Source organism: Malania oleifera, chromosome 2 (genome assembly GCF_029873635.1).
Source record: "Malania oleifera isolate guangnan ecotype guangnan chromosome 2, ASM2987363v1, whole genome shotgun sequence".
NCBI classification, from domain to species: Eukaryota; Viridiplantae; Streptophyta; class Magnoliopsida; order Santalales; family Ximeniaceae; genus Malania; species Malania oleifera.
In genome coordinates this window covers 47,292,336-47,318,250 of record NC_080418.1, presented here as the reverse complement: position 1 = coordinate 47,318,250, position 25,915 = coordinate 47,292,336, and the positions used below count along the sequence as shown (strand labels likewise).

Sequence of the window (25,915 nt, the reverse complement as noted above, 5' to 3'; positions counted from 1 at the left end):
GGACGGCAGTACGAAACGCCTCAAATTCAGTGAGGGTATAGTATGAATAGCTGATTAAGGGATGACGGTACGAAATGCCTCAATCATGGTAAATGAATGTATGAATAGCTGGTTGAGGGATGGCAGCACGAAACACCTCATTCATGCAGTAAATGTTAATATGTGTGTAGATTATGTAACTTGTGGATTTATGCATAGGGCCTTTGAGTCGAATTATGAACTGATTATGAATGGCTGGATTGGGGGACGGAGGTACGAAACCGCTCAATCTCAACGAATGAATTATATGTGTGCATTTCATATAACTTGTGATTTTATATATATATATGATTGTTAAGTCGAATTGTGAACTGATTATGAATGGCTGGATTGGGGGATGGCAGTACGAAACGCCTCAAACTTAGCAAATGATTTATATGTGTACAAATTATGTAACTTGTAATTTATATGTATAGGGTTTTTTGAGCTGAGTTATGAACTAGAAAAAAAAAAAAGAAAAAAGAATATGTGCTATGAAATTATATAGGTATGAGTATAGTTTAAAGTGCTATTTCATTTAAGTTAATTAAGAGATGAATCATACGTATATAAATATAAACTCATTGTTACACATTGACATTAATTTATTTCGTCTTACTGAGAGGTATCCCACCCCGTTAATATTTTAACATTTCATGATCACTAGGTACCCAGACCTAGGTGCTCAGCGACGGGTTGTAGATATTACAGATAGGGTAAGTGTGAGTCTGGATCTGTGTATATAAATGTTTAAAGTTTTGGATTATAATTCTTTCTGAGGAGATGGTATAGTAATGGTTGAGAGGTAGTACTCTGATATATACATTTATGGATAGGTTTATTTTTGCTTTCGCAGACAGTGAATGGGCAGATGTAATATTTATGTTATCATATATGTGTGTGTGTGTGTGTGTTGTGATTAAAAATGAAAGAAGAGAAAAATGGGAATATAAAAGTATGGTATCAGAGATGTCATGATGGTGTATTATTATTATATCAGCAGGTATTTTATGGAGCGTTACAATAATACAAAGAAATCATATGATTAGTTTGGTTTTATTACATGTCAATATGGTAGTATATGTGTAAGAGCTTGAGCTTAATTGAAGTGTTTGATTAATTGGGATCTAAATAAAAATTAGGTCCCTTTTTATCTCCACAAACTAACCGCTAATGTCACAAACAAAAGGCGCACTCAAAATAATGCTCATGTAATGCACCATGTATCAAAAATCACTCCACATACAACATTTTTACCTTACACTAGAAGCACATCATGTTGGAATATGAGTCCAGCAATTACAAAAATATTTCTAATGAAATATCTTTCACAATCCCTTAACTCCATATGAATGCATATATAACAGCCAAAGATGGTTGTATAATCTATCTGAACTTACAAAAACAAGTGCAAAGCAACACCCGTAATTAGTTTTCAAGCTTGACTTTATTGGACTTCACTGAAGATCATGTTAAGGGAGAAAAAAGAAGCACCATTTTGAGAGAAGCAGAGTTATATGGAAGAGGGTTCTTCTCCAAGCAAAAGTGCTTTGAAGATGGCTTCGCATAAAATGTTGTCATGAATGAGCAAATGACCACCGTTGGGGACTTCGTGATATCGTATCCATGGTAACTTCTTCACAACATATCGCTGCAATTGAAATGGTACTAGACTGTCCAGATGACCTTGCCAGAGGTGAACAGAACCTTCATTGTGAGGGAATGGACTTCTGAGTTCCATCGGGTCAAACTCCCAATTACCAAAGCCGACCATTAAGTCTCGATGGAGCGATTCGTAAACACCCTGCTGCCGTATCTTCTCCTGTCATGATTATCAACCTTGTTAGATATCAAAACCCAACTCCTCACGTAACAGCTTAAACTTTTATTTAGGTAGAGTGGCTCTTCATAAACACCAGAGCCGCCTAAGCAATGAAAATATTACTGTCCCATTCCAATCCTCGTGATTATCAAGACTTAGACCCTTTTTGATTTCATAAAAAGATGAACTGATTTTTGAACAAGAACAGAAGCTACCTCGCCGGGTATTTGGATTTGTGACATTTTCTTTATGGTTTCGAAATCGCGTTTGCTGAAAATTATTGGGTTCCTCTCCATGATAGTACAAGAAGGAAACCATTTCTGCGTCATCCACCAGTACACTAGCCCAGGGGCATAGTGTGCAATGCGAAGTTTCCACTGGTCCCTCTTCAGCTGCTTGTTGTAGGCCTCAGCAGACAATTTAGTCGGAAAAGAAGGCCACCAATAGTTGATGACAGGAACTATGAGAGCCACGCCGGCCAGCCTAAAATCAAGTTTCGAGCAAAGAAGATTCAGAGTTTGGATTGAAAATGAGCATTGGCCTGGGTTTAAAATGGAAAATGGAGAATGAATTGTGAATTACTCTTATGGAGACGAATTCCCGATTGAAATATTCTAACATTTAATATCAGTGGAAATCCCAATCTTGAATTCTTGATTGAAATATTCCGATATCAAAAGCTTTAAAATGGACAAGAAATTTCACGAAGTTCTATCAGCCTTTGGGAAGCTTACCAGGAAACTAATTAAGGAGAGAGTCTTATGGAGTTAAAACTGATTGAAACCAAAGAGTAAGAAACAGCCAACTTGCCTGTGTGGTATGTACTTGAGGCAAGCCCAAGTGGGGTACGTTCCGAGGGAGACCCCAACCAAGTAGAATTTAGGTCCAATCTCCAACTGCCCTGCAAGCTCTTGAATATCGAAAGCTTCACTCTTGACCGACCGCATTGGGTTTGGATCACTTTCCCCATACCCAGCTCTGTCAAATGTAACAATGTATATGCCCAAGTTCTCCATCAACTCCTGCACAGCAAATGAAATTCACACATTTTTTTTTTTCCAATTTTGATTGTGCAACAAGTTCTCAAAGTTTTATTTAACTATTGATGTTTTAAAACCCATTCAGAGTAATAAGCAAGAAAGTGATGAGAACACACAATGAGTGATCAGTTCATACTTGAGAGAGAGGCAGATAGATGTCTTTAGAGCTGTCAAAGCCATGGGTGAGAATGACTTTGTATTTGGCTCTGTCCTTGGGAACGCCAGCCTCTTTGTAAGCGAGATACCTTCCATCGCTTAATCTGATTCTTGGTGAAGTAACAGGAGGGCCATTTGGGGAACCACATCGCTTTGGAGGGGGAGGCTTGATGGCGGTATATGCCCATGTTGAAATGCCCACCATCAGCAGTGCTACCACGACTCCCAGCATCCCTAACTTCAGAAAATAGTAAATTTAAGTGAAGAAGCCTTGCGAAGTCAGCATATATGACAGCTTATGATTAATGGAAAGGACAAAGATTTTGCCGAAATGGGAATGCATATATGTAGATTAGGAGGCTGTACTGTACCCGAACTCCTGTTTAGCAGAAAAGAGACGATTGGCGTTGTGTTTCTGGGGCACCTCCGCAGACTGGAAGAGCCCTTAAAAGGTGAGGCTCATCTTCTCTCGATTATTACCTATATTTTTATTTTTATTTTTATTTTTATTTTTATTTTTAGCTTGTGACTTTTAGTTGCCAACCAAACGTTCAAAGTTGACAGGCGCTGTAGGGAAGAGGAAAAATAGTGAAAAGCGTGTTAGGTTTGGAAAACAGTTTCATTTTAATTTTTTAGGTCTCATTAATTTGGGTCAAGAATTTTTTTGAAGAATAATGAAAAAAAAAACTCATTTCAATTATTTTTTTAATATTAAATATTATTAAAATAAAATCTTATTCTTACATAATTAAAATTTAAGAAAATCAAATGATATTGATATGTAAAATCAAAGAGTTTATTTATTAATTTTCTATATATATATATATATATATATATATATATATATACACACACACATTATTTTCTTTTTCATTTAAACTGAAAAGTGAAATTCTTCAAGTTTATCATTCATTCCTCTAATATATATATATATTTTTTCAAATTTCAAATGAAATCGCAATTTCTTTATTAAAAAAAAAGTGAGGTGGTATTTGGTAAATAGGAATCAACTCTATAAATAAGAATGATTTCATTCCTAAAATTTGCTTTACAGTAATCTCATGAGATTCTTCTTTTACCCTATATGTTGATTCCTAATTTGTACTCCAAAATCAAAACTCGATGCTTGTAAACAGAATATTTGTTATAATATATATATATATATATATATAAAATATAAATTTTAAAAATCATGTTAATATTGTGATATCATTATTAATATTTATTTTTATATAAATATTAAAATATCATTATTAATATTTTTAATGTAAATTGAAATTAGGAATAACTTCTCAAGATGGGGGATAAATTGAGTTCTAAAAATTTTTTTTAATTCCTTTTAAGATACCTTAAACTTCCTTTATTTCTTTTAACCAATTCTTGACTTGTTTGTTTAATTTTTTAATCACTCAAGAATTTAGTTCTTTTATCCAATCAATACCACAATTAAACAACCAATCAATTAAACACAATTTTCAAACTAAACAATCAATTTATTTGTCAAACACAAGTTAAACAACAAACAACCAAACCAAAATATAAAGTAGTCAACCCCCAGGGTGTGGTTCAAGTGGTAGTGCGGATTGCAGGAGTGTCTTTCATGAGGTCAGGTGTTCAAACCCTCCTAGGCTCGTTTTCGCCCTTGGACTCATGAATTTACCCTTCTTTTGGAGTTGTAGGGTCAACTTCAAGAGGCATAAAATTAGTCACGTGGACCGTAAAACGGACGTGTGGATTCCCGATGCGTAATTCAAAAAAAAAGATATAAAGTATTCAGCACTTTGGTAATATAACAACTCAAGATGGTTGTTTGTTTATATTTTCCAAATTTGAACCAAACCCTGTAGTGAATGAGAATTTATGCTTGTTGATGTAAAGTCCTGTATAGATGAATCAAATCACTCTTTCCAAATATTTAGGAATCAAATAAACTCTTGGTAAATTTATCTTTGGGGTGTTAACCAAATAATGTACTCTCGTATGATTTTCGTAAGATATGGTGTAACCAACGTACTCCCTTACGGTTTCCGCAACCCAAATAAAAATTGGACTTTAAGTTTACTTGATTTCCAAATATGCGTAGTATGTATAATTTAGATATTTAAATCATCCATGCAGTTGTATATGAACTGAAAATAAAGAATAGGGAAAAAGAGTGAGACGGAGATTTTTACGAGGTTCGGCTTCAACACAACCTACGTCCTCACCTTTAGCAAACTATCCAAGAATTCACTAAAACCTGTTTCGTTGACGGGTGGAATAAACATTTACAACACTCCTTTGTTAAGACTAGAGCCTGCCTTCTCCAAACGATATCCTCTCGTTCGGTCACTCCTTACATAGGTTAGAGCCCGCCTCTCTAAGCAATATTTCCTTGCTTAACCAACGATCCAAACAACCCTTGGAATCGTCAAAGAATCACAAGAAACAAGATATAATTTGCGTACAAGTATACTCTCTCAAAAAGCAAGTTAGTACAATTTCAGCACTATATACTTTGAATGTAAAATATCAATATGAAATATAATGAAGCTTAAGTGTAGAATTCACCAATATCCTTCTTAGAAGAAGATTAACAATAAGGAATTCAAAGGAGGAATGATTAGCACTTCAGAATATCCCAGAAAAATAGATTTGCAATGAGTGAGCAAGAGAGCTTTGAAAGAATAAGAGTGCTTTCAGCTTTACAAGCAGATTTTTCAATTCTTGAATGTATTTTGCTTTGCAAAATCATGTATTTATAGGCTTTCAAACTTGTTTCCATGTTACAAAAGTTTCCTTAGAGAGTTTCCCAAATTTTTAGAAAGTTTGGAACTCAAACAGTTATATTTTAAAATATTAGAATTTAAAAAATTTGCCCGTTGAACAATATTCAGATGTTTGACAACAGTGACTCCGTTTCAGTGTTTTGGCCATAACTTTTTCTGTATAACTCCAAATTAGGTGTTCTTGGTGTCAAAAGAAAGCTAAGAGAAAATCCTACAACCTTCATGTTGAACACATTTTAAAATAATGAGATTTTAATATATAAAAATTCATCTCAATGCGGTTGTATAAAAACTAACAGCATTTGGAAGAACTCTTTTTTTGTGCTTTTTATTTCAAAAATGATTCTAACATTTTTAAATAATTTTTGAATTTATAAAAATATTTTCCAGATATTTTAAAAGGTATTTAGGTCCAAGAAGTTAACGTAAGAATTTCAAAATATTTCAAACGATATTTTAAACATTAAAGTACTTACATGAAAACATCTAAAACTTTTCTCATTTTAGGTTCTTGAGTCTTAATGCTTTGTCCATCTTTTCTTCAAGCTTTTATATTCTTTGAGCTTCCTTACTTTGCTTTGCTTTGACTCGTTGGATTTTAATATTCCTTGGCTTTGAACAACTCATTCATGTCCTCATATTCTTTCAAGGTTTCATATATCATCTTTAAATCCATACTTTGATCTTTAAATCCATGCTTTAACTCTTTTAAACTTCATTTGATCATTGTGAGTACTTTGACCTTATTTTCTCATATATGAGCTCTGAAATGTCATTACTCACACAAATAAATTAAATTTTACTTATTTGTTAGCATCAAAATAAGATAACAAGATTTTAAGTCTTATAAGGCCAACATATATAAAATATTATAGCATATAAAAATTAATAGAATAATATTTAATGTTAAAATATTATGATATACTAGAGATAAAATTATTGATTTATTATATTATTATTTATAATCTTAAATATGAATAAAATAAAATATTTATTATTATCATTGACTCTAAATACATAATAATAACAAATTTAACAGCAGTATAATATAAAAAATATATAATACTACAATATATTAAATAGACATAGGCACATATATACTATAATGTAATATTATATAATATAAAAAATACGTATAACATAAATATAAAAAAAATATTACATAAAATTAAAAAAGTATAATATTAAATAGTATATTACAAATTCAGTTTAGATTTTGTACTTAAGCAAACATGAGAGAGCAATTTATCATTTCGTTTTTTATTTCAATGAATTTGGATTATGATTCTAATTCGATTGCAATTGGGAAGTTACATAACTTAATATCAATATATATTATTTTCATTTTTTAAATATTTTTTTATTTAAATTTTTATAGGTGCAAGGGTAGGTGGGCCTGCCTGTGTCTCGGCAGGTGTGCAATCAATGATTGTGAATTGCAGTAGGTGGTTTGTTGGTTAATTCAAACTTGTTGAACCTGTGCTTCTTCATAAATTCGATAGAAGTAGGTGGAATTATTATAACTATTACTATTACTATTACTATAATCCCCTTGAGCTGAGAAGTTGGACTCCTTTTATACTGCAAGGATAGGTTGTTGTAACTTTTTTTTTTTTTTTTCAATATTAATTTTATTTTAATTAAAAATATTTAACAGAAGTTCAAGTAAAACTTTATTTCCATGAATTTGGGAGAACCAAAAAAATGCTACTTGGGGTAGTGTTTTTTTTTTTTTTTTCTTTATTTTTAATACGAGCACTGTTATGCTGTCTTGATCCTCCGCACCCAATCTCCTCCACCTCCACCTCCTCTGCCACGGCCGGTCGCATCCAGCGACTCGAGCGTTGTTGAAGAATGAAGAAACTTGAATTGGGTGCAGACAGCTGTTCATAACCGTATCTGCTGAATTCTAGTTCTATTTTATTTTGTTTTATTTTTCTCCATTATGTTGCAGGGAAATTGTTAGGAACAACTGTATTTTTATTCCTATAGTTAGCCTCCAACCATTTTGATTTCATTTTATACTGTATATATATGCTGATCCAATATAGAAAAGGCATGCGGAGAATTCTTCTGTTATTATTCTTTCCTCTATTCTGCATTCTCTTCTTCTCCTCCCTGCGTTTGATCCATTGCAGCCCAACACTTCTCACTCACAACAACAGAGCCAAAGTCTTACATGGTATCAAAGACACAATGGATAAATCCTTCAATACCAACCAAACCACTCCTCCAAATCCACAACCAAACACCAATTCGCCAGGAGCTGTTCCTCACGACCCAACGCAACCCACAAGTCCTTATTTTATTGGCAGTAGCGATGGTTCAGGTGCCATGCTCGTCATACACACCTTGGACTGCAGCAACTACCATTCTTGGGCTAGATCCATGAAGAGGGCTTTGCGGATAAAGAACAAACTCGGATTCATTGATGGTACCATCTGTGAACTTTCTGACCCCAATGATCCTTTAATGGAACATTGGCTAAGGTGCAATGATATCATGATAACATGGATGCAGAACACAATGATGGTTGATATCAAATCTAGCACCATATATGCAGAGACTGCGCATCAGCTTTGGTTGGAGCTTGAGCAACGTTTTGCTCAGCAAAATGCTCCTAGAATTTTCGAGGTGAAGCAAGGCATCACAAACCTCAAACAAGATCAAGACTCAGTAAGCATTTATTTTTCTAAACTTAAAACCTTGCTTGATGAACTACTCAACTATGAATCAATTCCTAACTGTACCTGTGGAGGGTTAAGAGTTGTTGTTCAGAACCAGCAAAGGGATTATGTAATGAAGTTCTTGATGGGGCTCAATGATACGTACAAAACTATTAAAGAACAGATACTGCTGATCAAACCCTTTCCCAGCTTGAATGAGGTTTACTCCATTATTCAGTAAGAGGGAAAGCGAAGGGAAATTTCTACAAACAACCTAGGTAGTGACTCTATGACTTTGGTGAGCAAAGGGAATTTTAGCAAACAATCTGCTGGGCAACAAAAGAGGGATAGGTATTATTGTACCTTCTGCAAAATACCAGGACACTTTCTGGATAGATGCTTCAAAGCAAATCCGAACAAACCCACATGTACTTATTGTCAAATGCCAGGCCGCATAACAGATAAATGCTACAGATTGCATGGATACCCAGCAGGATACAAAGGACAAGAGAAGAACAGACCTGTCATAAATCTATCAAATGTGAATGTAGCTGTTGGTCCTAACCAGGGGGTTCTGACAGACAAATCTCAAATTTCATTGACACCAGAGCAGTATACTCAACTTATGGCTCTCCTCAAACCTATCTCAGGCAACCAAGCTTTCATTCCCTCGGCAAATCATGTTCATGCCATGGTCACACCTTCATCCTCAGATATAAATAACCACAAAATTTCTGGTATATCTCTATGTCTTTCTGCTTTTACTTCCAAATCCAGCAATGTCTCAGAATTCCCTTGGATTATTGACACTGGAGCAACATATCATATGATCTGCTCCAAGTCCTTATTTCATTCCATCTAGAATACCATTTCCTCCTCTGTAGCTCTACCAAATGGTCAGATAGTGCCTGTTACTCATATAGGAACAACTAAGGTCACCAAGAATCTTATATTGCATGATGCTCTTTGTGTTCCCAATTTTTCCTTTAATCTGATTTCAGAAAAGAAAATGACTCGAGAACTAAATTGTTGCCTTGTTTTCTTTTGTGATTGTTGTTATATTCAGGACCTTTTGACTTGGACAACAACTGTCATAGGTGAAGTGAAGCAAGGACTCTATCATATGCTGCAAAAGGAAGTCTCTCCTTCAGCTTTATCTGATGCTCTATCCAAACGTAACCTCAAAACTGGCTTTTCAACTTCTATAAGCAACAACAGTGAATCCTTTGACCTCTGGCACTATAGATTAGGCCATTCCTCTTACTCTCAATTTGACATAGATACCAAAATCAACAAACCAAAACCTTTTGATGATCACCCATGTCTCATTTGTCCTTTAGCTAAACAACACAAGCTACCATTTCCAACTAGTCAACATCAATCTAAGAAATGCTTTGAGCTGATACATTGTGACATATGGGGTCCATGTAATGAGATTAGTCATGATGGCTGCAAGTATTTTTTGACTACGTGGATGATTTTAGTAGGTGTACTTGGGCTTATATGTTGAAGTTGAAATCAGAAGCAAGCACCAATTTACAAATTTTTTGTGTGATGATAGAAACCCAATTTGAAACAAAAGTAAAAACCACTCGAAGTGATAATGGAGGTGAGTTTGACATGAAAGATATTTATCTAAAACATGGAATTTTGCACCAAAGGACATGTGTGGAGACACCTCAACAAAATGCCATTGTTGAAAGAAAACATCAACATATTTTAAATGTTGCAAGAGCACTAAAATTTCAAAGTAGCATTTCATTGAAATATTGGAACCACTACATTCTTACGGTTGTATACCTCATTAACAGAATTCCATCTCCATTATTAAATCATAAAAGCCCTTTTGAGTTTTTTTTCAAAAGGAAACCCAGCTATGACCATCTAAAGGTTTTTGGGTGCTTGGCCTTTGCTACCACTTTGGTTAATGGAAGACAAAAATTTGATCCAAAGGCCAGAAAGTCAGTATTTATTGGTTATCCCTTTGGTGTCCAAGGATATAGACTTCTAGATTTAGATACTAAGAAGATCTTCATCTCTCGAAATGTTGTGTTGCATGAAACTGTTTTTCCATTCAAAACGAACAAAATCAGTCATCCTGATACTAGTTTTAGCAACACCAATTCACCACCAAGTCCAAATGAGTTAAGTTTTACTCAAAACCTTGTCATTTCCATTCCTGCTTTGCCTATTCACAATCACTCCATAGACACTGTCAGCCCCAATATCAATTCAGAAGTAGAACAAATGCTTGTTGCATTATCTGATTCACAAAGCAATGAACATATCAGTTCCCAAAACAACTCCAGACCAGAAACAGAAGCTAGTGACAACACCCATACACACTTACCCAGAAAATCAACCAAAATAAGGAGAGCTCCCACTCATTTGCAGGATTTCATATGTCAACAGTCAACCTTCCTTTCCCCATCTTAGGACTTGGACAAGCAGAAGGACTAGATCTTATCAAGTAAGCCTTCTCCTCTAAGTGCCACCATATCTTATGATAAATTGTCTACACCTCACAAAACTTTCGTGACCTCCATAACTTCACACACTGAACCTACAACTTACCTAGAAGCAAGTGCATCATCCAAGTGGTTCGAAGCCATGAAGGCTAAAATTGCTGCTCTTGAACTCAATGACACTTGGATTATTATGGATTTACCTCTTGATAAAGAACCAATAGGCTGTAAATGGGTTTACAAAATCAAATTTCTTGCTCATGGTAGCATAGAAAGATACAAGGCCAGGCTTGTTACTAAAGGGTACACACAGCAGGAGGGGTTGGACTATCATGAAACCTTCTCTCCAGTGGAAAAAATGGTTACTGTGAGAACCTTGTTAGCCATTGTAGCAGTAAAAAGGTGGTTCTTATAGCAATTTGATGTCAATAATGCCTTCTTGCATGGGGATTTGGAGGAGGAGGTGTACATGGAGTTGCCCCCGGGGTATCCTAATGAAAGTAGGAGAAAAATATGCAAATTAAACAAAAGTTTATATGGTCTCAAACAGACCTCACGTTAGTGGTATTTAAAACTTTTAAATTTCATCATTCACCAAGGATATATTCAATCCAAGGCAGATTACATCTTGTTCACAAAGGTAACTGAGGGCTCTTTCACAACTATTCTAGTATATGTGGATGATATAATAGTTGCTGGAAATAACATGGATGAAATTGATCAATTGAAGAGGTCTCTTGATGACCAATTCAAAATCAAAAACCTTGGCAAGCTGAAGTACTTTTTGGGTATTGAAGTGGCAAAGACAACAAGGGGGATTCATTTATGTCAATGCAAATATGCTTTGTACATTTTAAAAGACTCGGGTACCATTGGCCCCACTCCAGCAAGGATTCCCTTGGATCAAAATGTAAGAATGTCCAAAGAAGAAGGGGAATTACTTCCTGAGCCTGCTCTTTGTAGAAGATTGATCGGTAGATTATTGTATCTGACTACAACTAGGCCTGAATTAGCTTACTCAGTCCAAATGCTAAGCCAATTCATGAAGAATCCAAGGGTGCCACACTTGCAGGCAGCCCACAAGGTACTGCAGTTCATCAAAGGGTCACTAAGGCGGGGTTTGTTTTATCCAGTGGACTCAGAAATCCATCTTAGAGGTTTTAGTGATTCAGATTGGGGGGCTTGTCCAGACACTAGAAGATCTGTGGCAGGCTACTATGTGTTCCTTGGGAAATCCTTGGTGTCTTGGAAATCAAAGAAACAAAGTATGGTCTCTAGGTCTTTTGTAGAGGCAGAGTACCACGCGATGGCAAATGTGAGCTGTGAATTGACTTGGCTCAAGTATTTACTTAACGATCTACAAATTGCTCATTCACAAGCTGCTTCCTTGTTCTATGACAACAAATCATCTATACACATTGCCACAAATCCCATATTTCATGAGAGGACAAAGCATATAGAAATAGATTGTCATCTAATTAGAGACAAGATTCAAGAAGGTTGCATTTCAGCAAAACATGTGGAAAGCAGGTTGCAAGTGGCAGATATTCTCATAAAGAGCTTAGGTTCACAGGCTTTTTATTCATGCTTATCCAAGATGGGAGTAGAAGACATCTACTCTCCATCTTATGGGGGGCTGTTGAAGAATGAAGAAACTTGAACTGGGTACAGGCAGCCCGTATCTACAGAATTCTTGTTTTATTTTATTTATTTTTTATTTTTCTCCGTTCTGTTATAGGGAAATTGTTAGGAATAACTGTATTTTTATTCCTGTAGTTAGCCTCCAACCATTTAGATTCCATTTTATACCGTATATATATAAGCATGCCTTTTTGTATTGGATCAGCATATATATATATATATATATATATATATATATATATATATATATATATATGCGGAGAATTCTTCTTTTATTGTTCTTTCCTCTGTTCTGCATTCTCTTCTTCTCCTCCCTACATTTGATCCATTGCAGCCCAGCGCTTCTCACTCACAACAACAGAGCCAAATTCTTACAAGCATCGCCGAGTAGAAATTGAGGCCGTTGATGAAATCTCAGCAAAACAATGACATGCCGGCATCTACCCACCCTTCATCGTCCACGAACACCACGACACGAAGGGAGAGGCGTCGGAGAATGGTTAGGAACACGGCGATGCCGTTTGTCGCAGCTAGGCGAGTGAGGGTCGCCGACCAAATGTGAGCGACTGTCTTCTCACGGTCCATGAACTTTATTGCTTTAAATGAGATAAATTCAAAGGCATTCAAGATTTGATTGAAATCAGTTGGACCGAACGGCAACGACACATAATTGAGGAGTTGAGAAGGTGGGAAATCAGGAATGAGAGTAAATTGAGGGTTGATGCAAGGACCCAACTGGGTAATAGCCCTAGATTGATCGATGTCGGAGTTGTCAATGTCAAGCAACCGCAAGCCCGTGAACAATTTGTCCTAATTAAACATTGTTGGAGTGGGCCAACGCATCAGGCAGTATTACAGCGGCAGAAGGTGAAACGTCTGTGGCAGGGATGGGGCTTCGGCGAAAGTCTAGAACGGAGGTGGGTTCGCAGAAAAAGTTGGAAAGAGGGTCAGTCGTTGTGGGGCTTTAGAGGGAGATATTTTGGGCTGTGGAGGGAGGTATTCAGGGGTATATTTCATAGCTAAAATAGGGGAAGGGAAGGGAGGAAGAGAAAAAAATGCTACTTGGTGTAAGTTTATTTTAAAAAAATTGTTTAAAAAATATTACCATGCGTTTTTATGAACACATCAATTGTGAAAATAAGGTTTATCCAAAATTTTTTAAATATTTTTGATTAAATTAAAATTAGTATAAATTTTTTTTTTAAAAAAACCTCTAGGTTGTTGGGATGTATCATTGCCCAAATTTGAAGTTCTAGTACATCTTTTACAATCAATAAAGGGCAAGTAAGCGCCGAGGTGTTTATATATATGTACATTCATTTATGGAGCTCCACACATGTGTACCACCCACAAAAATTTTGGACTCCTTTTTTCTTTCCATTTTATTCCTACAATTTGGGTAATCTTTCATGATTCCATATGGGATGTGTACTAAAAAGATCTTCATTATATAAGGTTGCTTTTAAGTGATAGAGCCATAAGGTTAAATGTTAGGGTGTGGCTTGTAATGGAGTAGGCGACCACACCACCCAGCCACAATTGTTGACATTGGAAGTCGGCGGCCACCAACCCTTCACCTACCCAGTCCATCATGGTTGATTTTCAGCCAACCACCTTTGAATTACATCCCCTTTAATGGCTATATAAAGGAGATGTGTGTGTGTGTAAGTGTGTGTGGGTCAAGATGTGAGAAATTGTGCGTGAAGGTGTGGGTGGCAGGAACAGAGAGTTCAGTGTGTGTAAGAATTGTGTAGTGTGTGTGGCAAAAAAATTATGAGTGCAGAGGGTGTTGTGTGGAGTTGTACGTACAACAGAGTGCAGAGAGTGAGCAGAAGCTGTGAGTGTTGTGTAAGGCAAAGTGAATCTTTATTGAGAGAGAGAGAGAGAGAGTTGAGTTTAGGACAGCAGCCTCCTTCTCCTCCTGGTAATTCTTCCAGTTTATAGTGAAGTTGTGTGTGCTCCATGGACGTAGGTCGATTCGACTGAACCACATTATATCTTGGTGTTTAGTATTTTTCTTGTGTGTGATTGTTGCTCCTAAATCCACCCCCAATAATTGGAATCAAAGCAAGGTTGGAGCAAAATTTCCAGATCGAAGCAAAATCACCGGATTAGAGCCTCTGCCGAGTATCTCAAAACTGTGTTTTTGAGACACCAATGTGTTTCCCTCATTGAGATGAAGCCAATGGTGGTAACTAGAGCTCAAATGGAGGTCAGACAACGCCGCACGCACCACTGACAGTCAGATGACGTTGCCATGCACCACCGGTGATCGACAGGTGATCCTACTTACCCACACGCACCAGCGAACTCATGGTGAGCGAGTAGAAGGAAGAAGATGAATGGCATCATCGTGACATCAGCAGCCAAGTCAGCGCCATGTCAGCTTCTGAGTCAGCGCACGTCAGCGGTCACCTCGCATGCCACGTGTCGCCAAGTCAGTCGAGTCCACAGTGCCACGTTAGTGGTGGGCCCCACCATGCCACGTCATCAAGTGGGCCCTACATCCATGTTAGAAAATGGGGTCAAGTAACAGCGTTAGCATACTCCATTAAGAAAGGGAATATTCTGTTATGTTTAACGGAAATTGATTAGTTTGACCTGAAACATTGACCAGGCTTTTCGGATCCATTTCGGGTTCATTTTTCAAACGAATTGAACTATTTCAAAGGTTTTTGGCCATTATGGATCCAACCGTTCTGTCTGTTTAAGTCGATTCCATATCTAGATAAGCGAATTGAGATGTCGAATGAAAAGAGCTCAAAATTGAGATGTTTGACGGCACCAATTTCGGCTTCTAGATGATGTCCCAAAAGGTTTCGGGACACAACAATAACAATACAATCCTCAAGGGAAGGAACTAGTGGAGCAGATCGTCGAACCACCGCCTCCTACTCCAGTTCCAAAGCTTAGGAGATCTTCTCGGCCCTATGTACCAAATAAAAGGTATATGGATTATTTACTTCTTATAGATGGAGGAGAGCCTGAATGCTATGATGAAGCATGTCAGGTAGCATATACGAGCAAGTGGAAGCTTGCGATGAAGGACGAGATGAAGTCCCTTACTAATGAAGTGTTTCTGAAGAAGAAACTTTATCAACTATGAATGAACGAGAGAAGTAGTTTTTTTATCACACAAATGATTTCAATAAGATTTTGACCTAGTTATTGAACCTCGGCGTGAAAATTGATGAAGAGAATGAGGCGCTTCTACTTTTGTCGTCTCTACCAGCTTCATTTGATGGTTTGGTAACAGCATTGCTCATGGGGAAAGATACCTTGAAGTTGGATGATGTGATGGCATCACTTCAAGATTCTGAGATGCTAATAAAGCCGATTGTGACTTCTCATGAGCAAGCTTTGGTGGCTAATAGTGAGAGGCAAGGAAGAAGCAAAGATCGAAAGCTTAGAGGTAAACAATTGCATTCAAAATCAAGAGGACGAGATATGAGCGAGGTTGTATGCTATTGGTGTGATAAAAATGGCCACTTCAAAAGGGACTGTGAAGATCGAAAACAGTATGAAGAAGAAAAGAAGACACAGGATGGTGTCAATGTATTAGAGCATGCCATATGGCATGATAATGATGAGCCCTTGTAATGGCAAGCAGCTTACATTGACAAATCAATTGAAATAATGTGTAGTGTCGATACTGCAAGAAGTACGGTCATATGAAGAGGGAGTGCTGAAAATTGATGGGAAAGAACATAAATGCTTGCAGCAGTCCAAACGATAATGGATAGGTTTTGGACTCTAGGAGTTCAGTTCATGTTTCTTTTAAAGAAGATTTTTTCCATTCTTTCAAAGAAGTTCGTGGTACGGTATCACTCGATGATGGGTCTTCATGCGACGTTAGAAGGATTGGATATATGAAGCTGAAGACGCATGTTGGAGGGGCTCGTATTTTGGATGATGTAAATGTCATTCCAAAGATGTGAAGAAATTTGATCTCCCTTAATCGGTTGGATTCTCAGGGTTGTCAAATCTTTGTCGCAGGTGGGGCTATGGAGGTGATTCGACGTGACTCAATGGTTTTTATTGAGAAGGAGTCTCGTGAGTCATATGAGTTAATGGGAACCACAATTGTTGGTGGTTTGACCTCGGATGATGACAACTACTTGTCCTTAGAAATAGATAGACGAGTTCGGTTTGCCAATGAAGAAGGTGGTGCTCTTTGCATTGTTCAAACATTTGAACCAAACTTTAAAGATTTGCCTTGATTGAGTTTGTATCAAGGTGGAGCTGTGGACTTGGGAGTTGATACTCACCAAGGTGGATATTGTTATGTTGTGGCTCGTAACGGAGTAGGTAGCCACACCACCTAGCCGCAATCGTTAACATTGGAGACTGGTGGCCACCAACCCTTCACCTACCCAATCCACCATGGTTGATTTTTAGTCAACCACCTTTGAATTACACCCCCCATTAATGGCTATATAAAGGAGATGTGTGTGTGTGTTTGTGTGTGTGGGTCAAGATGTGAGAAATTGTGCGTGGCTGTGTGGGTGGCAGGAATAGAGAGTTTAGTGTGTGCAAGTGTGTGCAAAAATTGTGCAGTTTGTGTGGCAAAAACATTGTGAGGGCAGAGGGTATTGTGTGGAGCAAGAGCGGCTCTTCCCAATATGGGGCCCTAGGCAAATGATTTAATTAGGGGCCCTTAATATTTTGTTTAATTTTTATTTTTATTTACAATTAATTTTCTAGGCACATCAAATAATTTTAGCTACACTACATGTGCACTTCACCCACCAAACACATGAATTCCATAAATAATGTTAACATTATTATATTAAAAAAAATTTGGGGGCCCCAAAAATAGCAAGCACCTTAGTGGCCTTAATGAAAGCCAACCCTGGTGTGGAGTTGTGCGCAGAATAGAGTGCAGAGAATAAGCAGAAGCTATGAGTGTTGTGTGAGGCAGAGTGAATTTTTGTTGAGAGAGAGAGAGAGTGAGTTGAGTTGAGGGCATTAGCCTCCTTCTCCTCCTTGTATTTCTCCTAGTTTATAGTGAAATTGTGTGTGCTCTGTGGATGTAGGTTGATTTGAACGAACCATGTTATATCTTGGTGTTCAGTATTTTTCTTGTGTGTGATTGTTGCTCCTCAATCCACCCCCAAAATCCAATAAATTAAAAGGGATACAATATCTTAATAAAATTAGGTTGAAATTATTACATTTCAAGTTATTTTTTGAGTATTGATATTTGATTGGGCAATATAGATGGAAGTAATATTAAGTGTGACTATGTAATAAGACTATTAAAGATTATATTTGGGAGAGTATCAAGTTGTCATTACTATAGGGGTGAATCCTATGCAGGAGTGTGGTTCTTTTCATATGAGTTTAGCTCCCTCAAAAAGGAGTCATGACAAATTAGAGTGCGGCAAATTAGACAGGAGAAGCTTTAGATGGATCCTACATAGCGGTGTATCTCCCTTACAAAGGTATAATAAGTAATAAAAATTGTAATAAGAATGCCAAAAGTTTAGAAAAAGGAGCTAGTCTTGACTCATGTTCCCATATATTGTCGATTTGTATTAGAAAAAATTTACCCATATAAAGATGTCTTTTGGGCGATAAGATATAAGGCTTAAATATGAGATAAAGTTGACAATATATACCCTACTGGAAATTAGGTAGAAGTTGTTAGTGTTAGGCCTCACAAGACTTAAAATCTTGTTTTGATGATAACAAAGTAAAGGAACTTAAAATATTTGTTTAAGTGATGATTCAGGACTCAAGTGTCCAAGAACCAATGCTTGACAAAGTCTTTTAAAAGCTCGAACTTAATGCTACAAGATCTTATGAAGCTAAAGTCTATTGAAAGCTTATACTTAAAGTTAAAAGAACTTGATGAAGTATGTACTTATGTCAATGAGTTATGAAGGAACTCAAAGAAAATACATGAAGATACTGAGAGCAAAGCAAATACATAAAGACTTAGCGCTTAGAAAGTTAGTCTTTTAAGAAGTCTTATGCAAGTATTTCAAACAATTTCAATATAGATGCATAAAACTCTTAGGTTAATTACTTGGACCTAGATACCTTTTAAAATACTTGAAAAATATTTTTATAAGGTCAAAAGTTATTTCAACAAGGTTAAAATTATTTTTGGAATAAAAAGCACCAAAACAAGATTCTCCAAATTCTTTCCTTTTTCTATATCTGCATTGATGTGCAATTTTCTTTATCAATGGTTTCTTATCTTAAAAAGTGTCCAGCATGAAAGTTGTATTAGTTTCTCTTAGCTTTCTGTTGATAGCAAGGACGACCGATTTGGAATTGTATAGAAAACGTTATGACCAAAATACTGAAGGGTGGTTGAAATTGATAGCAGATCAGGCAACTGACCAAATCTAATCAGTTGACTGATAAACAAACAAAATTAGGTAAGGCAACTGACCCATCAGGCCCAGGTGACTAACCTTGTACTGACTTAAAAAATGCACTAATTTGAAAGGCATAGGCGACTGACCTTTGGGTTTAGGCGACTGACCTTCGTAAATTTAAATTCAAAATAGCGTAAGAAGGTTTCCAAAAGTGTTTTCTTGGCCCTCAAACTTTGTAAAAACTTGGGGAATACTCAAAGAAACTTGGGGAATACGAAATACTATTTTTTCTATCTATAAATACATGTTAAACTGACTCACTCGAAAAATGAGCAGCTCAAGAGCTATCCCAAGTATAGGAGTTCTGTCGTATAATATTAAGCCCAAGGGCTAGATCGTCTCCTCAGGGAATGCGTTTTAATCTCAAATTTTACGTTTGTCCAATCGAAAACAAAACAGTATTGAACTTGGTTCAGATTCTTGGTTTTTCAAAATTGTTGGGATTTCTTTTGATAAATTAGACAAACACACGAATTAAAACCCTAGACCTAGCTGGCATTAAAGTAAACAATAAAAATAGAAACTCTAATCTACCTAAGGGACATCAAACACGCACTAATTAAAAATGTCAACTTTGAAGCCGGAATTTAAACATGCAGATAAGGAAAACCTAAAGATGAACTTTTTACTCAAGAACCAACCCCTTTTTACGCAAACAATAATTATAACAAAAGTTAAAACTCTAACAGCTAAATAATAACGGAAAGACAAAAAAAAAAAAAAAAAAATGGACTTAAAAAAAAATAATCTTAAACTAAATAAAACTCAACGAATTTTTGAATCTTAAGGAAAACAACTAATTTAATTTCCAAGAAAGATATTTTTTTTATTTTTATTTTTTATTTTTTTATTTTTCAAGAAACCGAATTATACCTTAATCAATGATAAAAAAAAACTTCAAGCAAACAAGACAAACAAGAAAATAAAAATAAAAATAAAAATAAATCTATTACTAATATCACTTTGAGAAGAGAAGGAATTAAAGAGAATTAACTATGAATTATCCAACAAAGTTTGAAACCTCAAAACATAAATAGAAGTTCTACTGAAAATTAACAATGACTAATTAAAGGTGAGAGTAATTAAAGAGACAAGGAAAGAAGAAAGAGAGAGAGAGGGCTGCTCTGTTCTGGCTCGGGTTGTGCTGGTCTTGGAATCTGAGGAAGGGTGGCTGAGGGGCTGCTGTGCCATGAAGAATCTCCTCGGGTCTTCAAGTCTTTGCTGCTGCTGCTCGTGGTTGCTGGTATAGCAGCAGGGGGGCTGCTGTTTGGAGACTTCTGTAGAGGAGATGAACAGCCGGCTGTGCTCCGAGGGGTGGAGAAGCTGGTTGCAGCAGCTGGCCTCGGGTCTTCTGCTGGTATGGAGTGGGATGGGAGTTGTGCAGAGGGCACGATGGTGTCTGCTGGTATGGCTGAGAGTAGAGAGAATGAAGGAGAGGGCAGAGGGGCTGGAAGAGCAGGGGAAGAAGGAAGAGTAGGGGAAGAGAGAAGGGAGTTTGAGGGAGAGAAAGTAAAGGGAAGAGAAGAGAGCAAGATGGAATGAAGCAAAGAAAACTAAAGAAGAAGAAGAATAATAAGGAGAAGAGAAGAAGAAGAAGAAGAAGCCAGAGAGGGGAGAATGGGGAGCCTCGGGGGCTGCCTGCACAGGGAGAGGAAGAGAAGGGGATTTAAGGGGGAGCTGGGTTGCCCTAGGATCCATGAAGCCACGACCCGACCCGTTTGGAAAGGGTTGACCCGGCAACTTGATTTTTTTCATTTTTTTCATTCTCTATTCATTGCAAATCTGACTCTTTTAGAGCCTGTTTCTCACAAAACTTAAAACATGAAAGTTGTAGATAATCCTTTCCTATTTCTTCAAAAATTTGAATTATCTCGATCGGAGTTTGGACGGAAAAGTTATACACAAAATACGAACAGGTATCGGTTTTGGTTCCCGGGAATTTTCCTGCGACAAAAAATTACCAAAACTTCATAAATAGTGCAATAAAGTTCAAGAATGATGATTTTGGTACTTTATTAAAATATTGGATATTTTTGGACATTTAATTAAAATATAAACCGTAAAGCCCGGGTTAACGTGCTCAATTACGTAGTTTTGACGCGTAATCACGTCATTTGCTAGTCTCTAGCAAATGACGTGAATGAATCTCAGGGTGATATATACAACTATAAACTCCAATAATCATGAAATCAATGCACATGTGACAATATTATACCACTTCACATACAAGAACATAACTGAATTTCACACAAGTTTGTTCATATTCAATGCACACGACTCCAAAGCACGTCACTCATGCAAGTTTCATCGTTTATATGTGATTCAAGAATAGCATACTCACATGAAGTTAATTAGTGGCATATTCAAAGTTAATGCAGTCATATAAGTTCGAGTATAAATAGGTAAACTCTCGAGGTGTGTGTGATGTGTGTGACTCAATACACCTAGGACGCCAGTGGGCACCTACAGAACGATCACTTTGACTCGGCCTAACTGGTATAACCTCAAGAACACTCAAAGAAAATGGGTTCACTCATCATATGTGAGGAGGAGTGTCCCGATCAAACATCCCACATATTAAAGGGAACAACGCTAAGTATATGGAGTGGACTAGTCTGGAAAGGATCTAGCCTATCTGTGAGGTGTCGGGTCCTTCACCTTAGCATCTTCTCACCTACTCGCCATATCCAACTGAGACCACCCAAGATCAACTTACTCACAAACTTGTCGTGAATGCATCTGAGGTATTAATCGGTTGAAGAATCATCATACGTGGAAAATATATGTCGTCCTTGACTTTTTGTGATATGTATTTGGGCCTGCATTGACATTTCATTTCATGTGCATGTGTATTGCTTATTCTTTATTTTGCTCATTCTTCATTTTCTGTCTTTTCTTGATCAATTAGGACAATCATAACACTTCTTTTGTAATCTTCATACCATCAATGGGAATTGAGCTCGAATAAGAGTTCATGAATTAAGTCTATCTCTAGGGGTGGCTCAGCCTTCACATCTTAAGTAGGCTACAAGACCTAGGTTTCTATCTCCCCACTAGGTGTCACCTCTAGACTAGCAAATCAAAAACAAAGACTAGTGTACAAAGGAATCATCCAGAAAAAGAGAATTGAGTTCTATGAACTCTGATTTGATATTAACGCTCAAAAGGACGATAAATAACTCAAGGATATCTCACAAGGTGTCATAGTCGCCACGAGTGCTCTCTCAGTGCTCACAAGGAACCCTAAGTGCAATGAATCAAGTGAATGTGTTTATTCAGTCTCGTGAGATGCTGTGTAAATACAAGAAATTATATAGTCAAATTAACACGAATGTACTACCAATCAGTTCTTCATAGAGTCATAAAGTCATATAAAGAGAAACTACGCATGATTGACTCAAGTGTGTCATTCTGAAGTTATACGCGAGTATATGAAAGGTATACGCAGTGTTAAGCATGGCATAGTGTAATGTAATCCTTCAGTGCTCCTCCTTTCTTTCTCTCTCTTTTTGATTTTTTGATTTTTTGATTTTTTTTTGTTTTTTTTGTTTTAAAACCCAGTACGTGTACGTGCACAGTGTCACATGCGAATGCTCATCCCCCCCAACTAAAGTGGGACATTGTCCTCAATGTGAAAGCATAGGGGAAATAGAAAATACTGTGCACGGGACAAGTAAGGCGTACCTGAGTGGCGAAATAATGGAAAACAAAGATCGAACTACGAGAAAATAGACCTGAAAACTAACTAAAAATAAAATAAGATAAAATAAAAGGAAAATAAGGGAAAGAAAAACATCACAATTGTCTTGGCGGAGGCTCTGGAGGAATTTCGTCTGGTGGCCGCAGGTCTATAAATTGCATCGGCGGTTCTCCAAATTTGAGCCGCCACAATCGATCAGTCGTCATACCTGCACGAAAATCAACCTCAAATGAATTAATGCATGTCAAAATACCAAACAATTTGTGTATAGGTCGACCCTCGTGTGTGGACAAGAAAGGGTCTTTATTCAACATTGTGTCCAGGAAATGTGCTTCTTTACGAACTAACGGTTGAGAGAAAGTGACCGGAATAATTACCTGCAGTTCTTCAGAAGCATTAACATTAAAGGTTTTACCTGGTTCTTTAAAAATTATATGCTCACTAGACTGGTCACCCTCTTTATCGGGTGTAAATATCATCATACCACTACAAGAGTCTGCCTCCACATTAGGCTCCTTAACATTTGATTCAGGCGAGGGTGACGGTTCCATGGTTTCTGAGCTCAAAGTATGAGGTACCATAGGTTGGTACTCCGTATAAGTATCAGTCTCCTCATCAACTAACTGCTCCGCTTGTGGCCTCGTTTCCTCTAATTTTTCTTTGATCTCTTCTAGTTCAGCCATGACTTCTAGTACTAGGACAACTGGTTGTTCGACGATGAGCATCTTAGGTTGGGGAAATTCTTTCTCGCTTCTCAAAGTGATGGCAGCCTCTGCTGCCTCAAAGAGATCATCGTGCATTTGTTGTTGTGGTTGCTGGTACTCTTGAGGACTAGGCTGAGGTTCTGTGAGCAATTCTTCATTTTCTAAGATATCCAATTGTATGCTTATCGCATTAATGGTATCTCGCAATTCATTATTATGATCAACTTGAGTTTGCATGAATTGCTGGAGCATGTTTGCCATCTGAGTTATGCTATCCTCCAGAAATTCTGACGGCATACAGCTCTGAGGGATTTGTTGTGGCTGGTATTGAGGCGGAGGAATATCTGGGTATTTTGGTGGCTCATATACATCTCCACCACCGATTGTGTTAATAGGGTGTGCAGTTATAGGTGCCTGAGTGCATCGTGTGTTCCACTGTGGGACATTATCAGCTAAGTAATCAAAGAATGATAATACCTGATCTGGATCCTCGCTGACGGGCTCTCCATTAGACATAGTCTGGACAAAACACTTGCAATCAGGGGTAAGAGTAGTATAAAAATAATCAGCTAACCTCCATGAGTCGAACCCGTGATGTGGACAAGTGCTTAGTAGATCCTTGAATCGCTCCCAGCAAGCCCCAAATGTCTCATCATCATGTTGCACAAAATTAAGAATCTGTTCCTATGAAAATTGAGTTTTCTGTGAGGGACAAAACGCATGCAGGAATTCAAGCTCCATATCAACCCAATTAATGATAGAGTGAGGTCTCAAGGAATGAAATCAGATCAGTGCCCTATCCTGCAAAGTAGCAAGAAATAAATTCAGTCAAATAGATTCATCAGTTTTAGCATGAGAGAAAAACATGTTGCAGGTTAATTCAAACTCTGCTAAGTGCTGACATGGGCACTCAGATTCCATCCCATAAAACTCGGGTAGCAATGACGTCCTTCCGCATTGCATTATGAAATTAAGCTCGTCATAAGGCAAAATAGTGGAAGAGGATGCAGTGGCATATTCAAGCTGCAAAAAATCCATTATCGTGCGCGGTGCAGGTGTAGCCATATTTTCAAAACTCAAAATTTCTTCTGTTTTTCTTTTATGTTTTTTTTTTTTTTTTTTTTTTCATAAAACTAATAAAAATGACGGGAAAAACGCAAAATTGAGACTAAGAACAACATTCCCCGGCAACGGCGCCAAAAACTTGACTCACTCGAAAAATGAGCAGCTCAAGAGCTATCCCAAGTATAGGAGTTCTGTCTTATAATATTAAGCCCAAGGGCTAGATCGTCTCCTCAGGGAATGCGTTTTAATCTCAAATTTTACGTTTGTCCAATCGAAAACAAAACAGTATTGAACTTGGTTCAGATTCTTGGTTTTTCAAAATTGTTGGGATTTCTTTTGATAAATTAGACAAACACACGAATTAAAACCCTAGACCTAGCTGGCATTAAAGTAAACAATAAAAATAGAAACTCTAATCTACCTAAGGGACATCAAACACGCACTAATTAAAAATGTCAACTTTGAAGCCGGAATTTAAACATGCAGACAAGGAAAACCTAAAGATGAACTTTTTACTCAAGAACCAACCCCTTTTTACGCAAACAATAATTATAACAAAAGTTAAAACTCTAACAACTAAACAATAACGGAAAGACAACAAAAAAACGGCCTTAAAAAAAATTAATCTTAAACTAAATAAAATTCAACGAATTTTTGAATCTTAAGGAAAACAACTAATTTAATTTCCAAGAAAGATATATTTTTTTTCTTTTCTTTTTTTTTATTTTTTTATTTTTCAAGAAACCGAATTATACATTAATCAATGATAAAAAAAAACTTCAAGCAAACAAGAAAAACAAGAAAATAAAAATAAAAATAAATCTATTACTAATATCACTTTGAGAAGAGAAGGAATTAAAGAGAATTAACTATGAGTCATCCAACAAAGTTTGAAACCTCAAAACATAAATAATAGTTCTACTGAAAATTAACAACGACTAATTAAAGGTGAGAGTAATTAAAGAGAAAAGGAAAGAAGAAAGAGAGAGAGAGAGGGCTGCTCTGTTCTGGCTCGGGTTGTGCTGGTCTTGGAATCTGAGGAAGGGTGGCCGAGGGGCTGCTGTGCCATGAAGAATCTCCTCGGGTCTTCAAGTCTCTGCTGTTGCTGCTGCTGCTCGTGGTTGCTGGTATAGTAGCAGGGGGGCTGCTGTTTGGAGACTTCTGTAGAGGAGATGAACAGCCGGCTGTGCTCCGAGGGGTGGAGAAGCTGGTTGCAGCAGCTGGCCTCGGGTCTTCTGCTGGTATGGAGTGGGATGGGAGTTGTGTAGAGGGCACGATGGTGTCTGCTGGTAAGGCTGAGAGTAGAGAGAATGAAGGAGAGGGCAGAGGGGCTGGAAGAGCAGGGGAAGAAGGAAGAGCAGGGGAAGAGAGAAGAGAGTTTGAGGGAGAGAAAGTAAAGGGAAGAGAAGAGAGCAAGATGGAATGAAGCAAAGAAAACTAAAGAAGAAGAAGAATAATAAGGAGAAGAGAAGAAGAAGAAG

The 25,915-nt window shown here is 37.1% G+C and overlaps 1 protein-coding gene across 2 annotated transcripts; it reads right to left on the bottom strand.

Annotated features, from left to right (window-relative positions):
• Nucleotides 1–1,242: 1,242 nt before the first annotated feature.
• On the bottom strand, nucleotides 1,243–3,503 carry LOC131147988 (uncharacterized). Of its 2 annotated transcripts, none has more exons than XM_058097697.1 (5): nucleotides 3,408–3,503; nucleotides 3,017–3,274; nucleotides 2,651–2,862; nucleotides 2,056–2,323; nucleotides 1,243–1,840 (listed from the first exon to the last, which is right to left on the bottom strand). In XM_058097697.1, the coding sequence occupies exons 2-5, from the start codon at nucleotides 3,266–3,268 to the stop codon at nucleotides 1,532–1,534; spliced, it is 1,041 nt and encodes a 346-aa protein (XP_057953680.1). In that variant the 5' UTR covers nucleotides 3,269–3,274; nucleotides 3,408–3,503; the 3' UTR covers nucleotides 1,243–1,531. The 2 variants fall into 2 exon arrangements, with proteins under 2 accessions (XP_057953680.1, XP_057953681.1); XM_058097698.1 differs by having other exon boundaries at nucleotides 3,017–3,270; nucleotides 3,408–3,491.
• Between the last annotated feature and the right edge of the window lie 22,412 nt (nucleotides 3,504–25,915).

Excerpts from the sequence above, each read along its gene's own strand:
- LOC131147988 (XM_058097697.1), bottom strand. The coding sequence starts at position 3,268 with ATGCTGGGAGTCGTGGTAGCACTGCTGATGGTGGGCATTTCAACATGG. Across the intron at positions 2,863-3,016 it reads TCTATCTGCCTCTCTCTCAA|GAGTTGATGGAGAACTTGGG; the intron begins GTATGAACTGAT and ends TTTGCTGTGCAG. Across the intron at positions 1,841-2,055 it reads AAATCCAAATACCCGGCGAG|GAGAAGATACGGCAGCAGGG; the intron begins GTAGCTTCTGTT and ends TAATCATGACAG.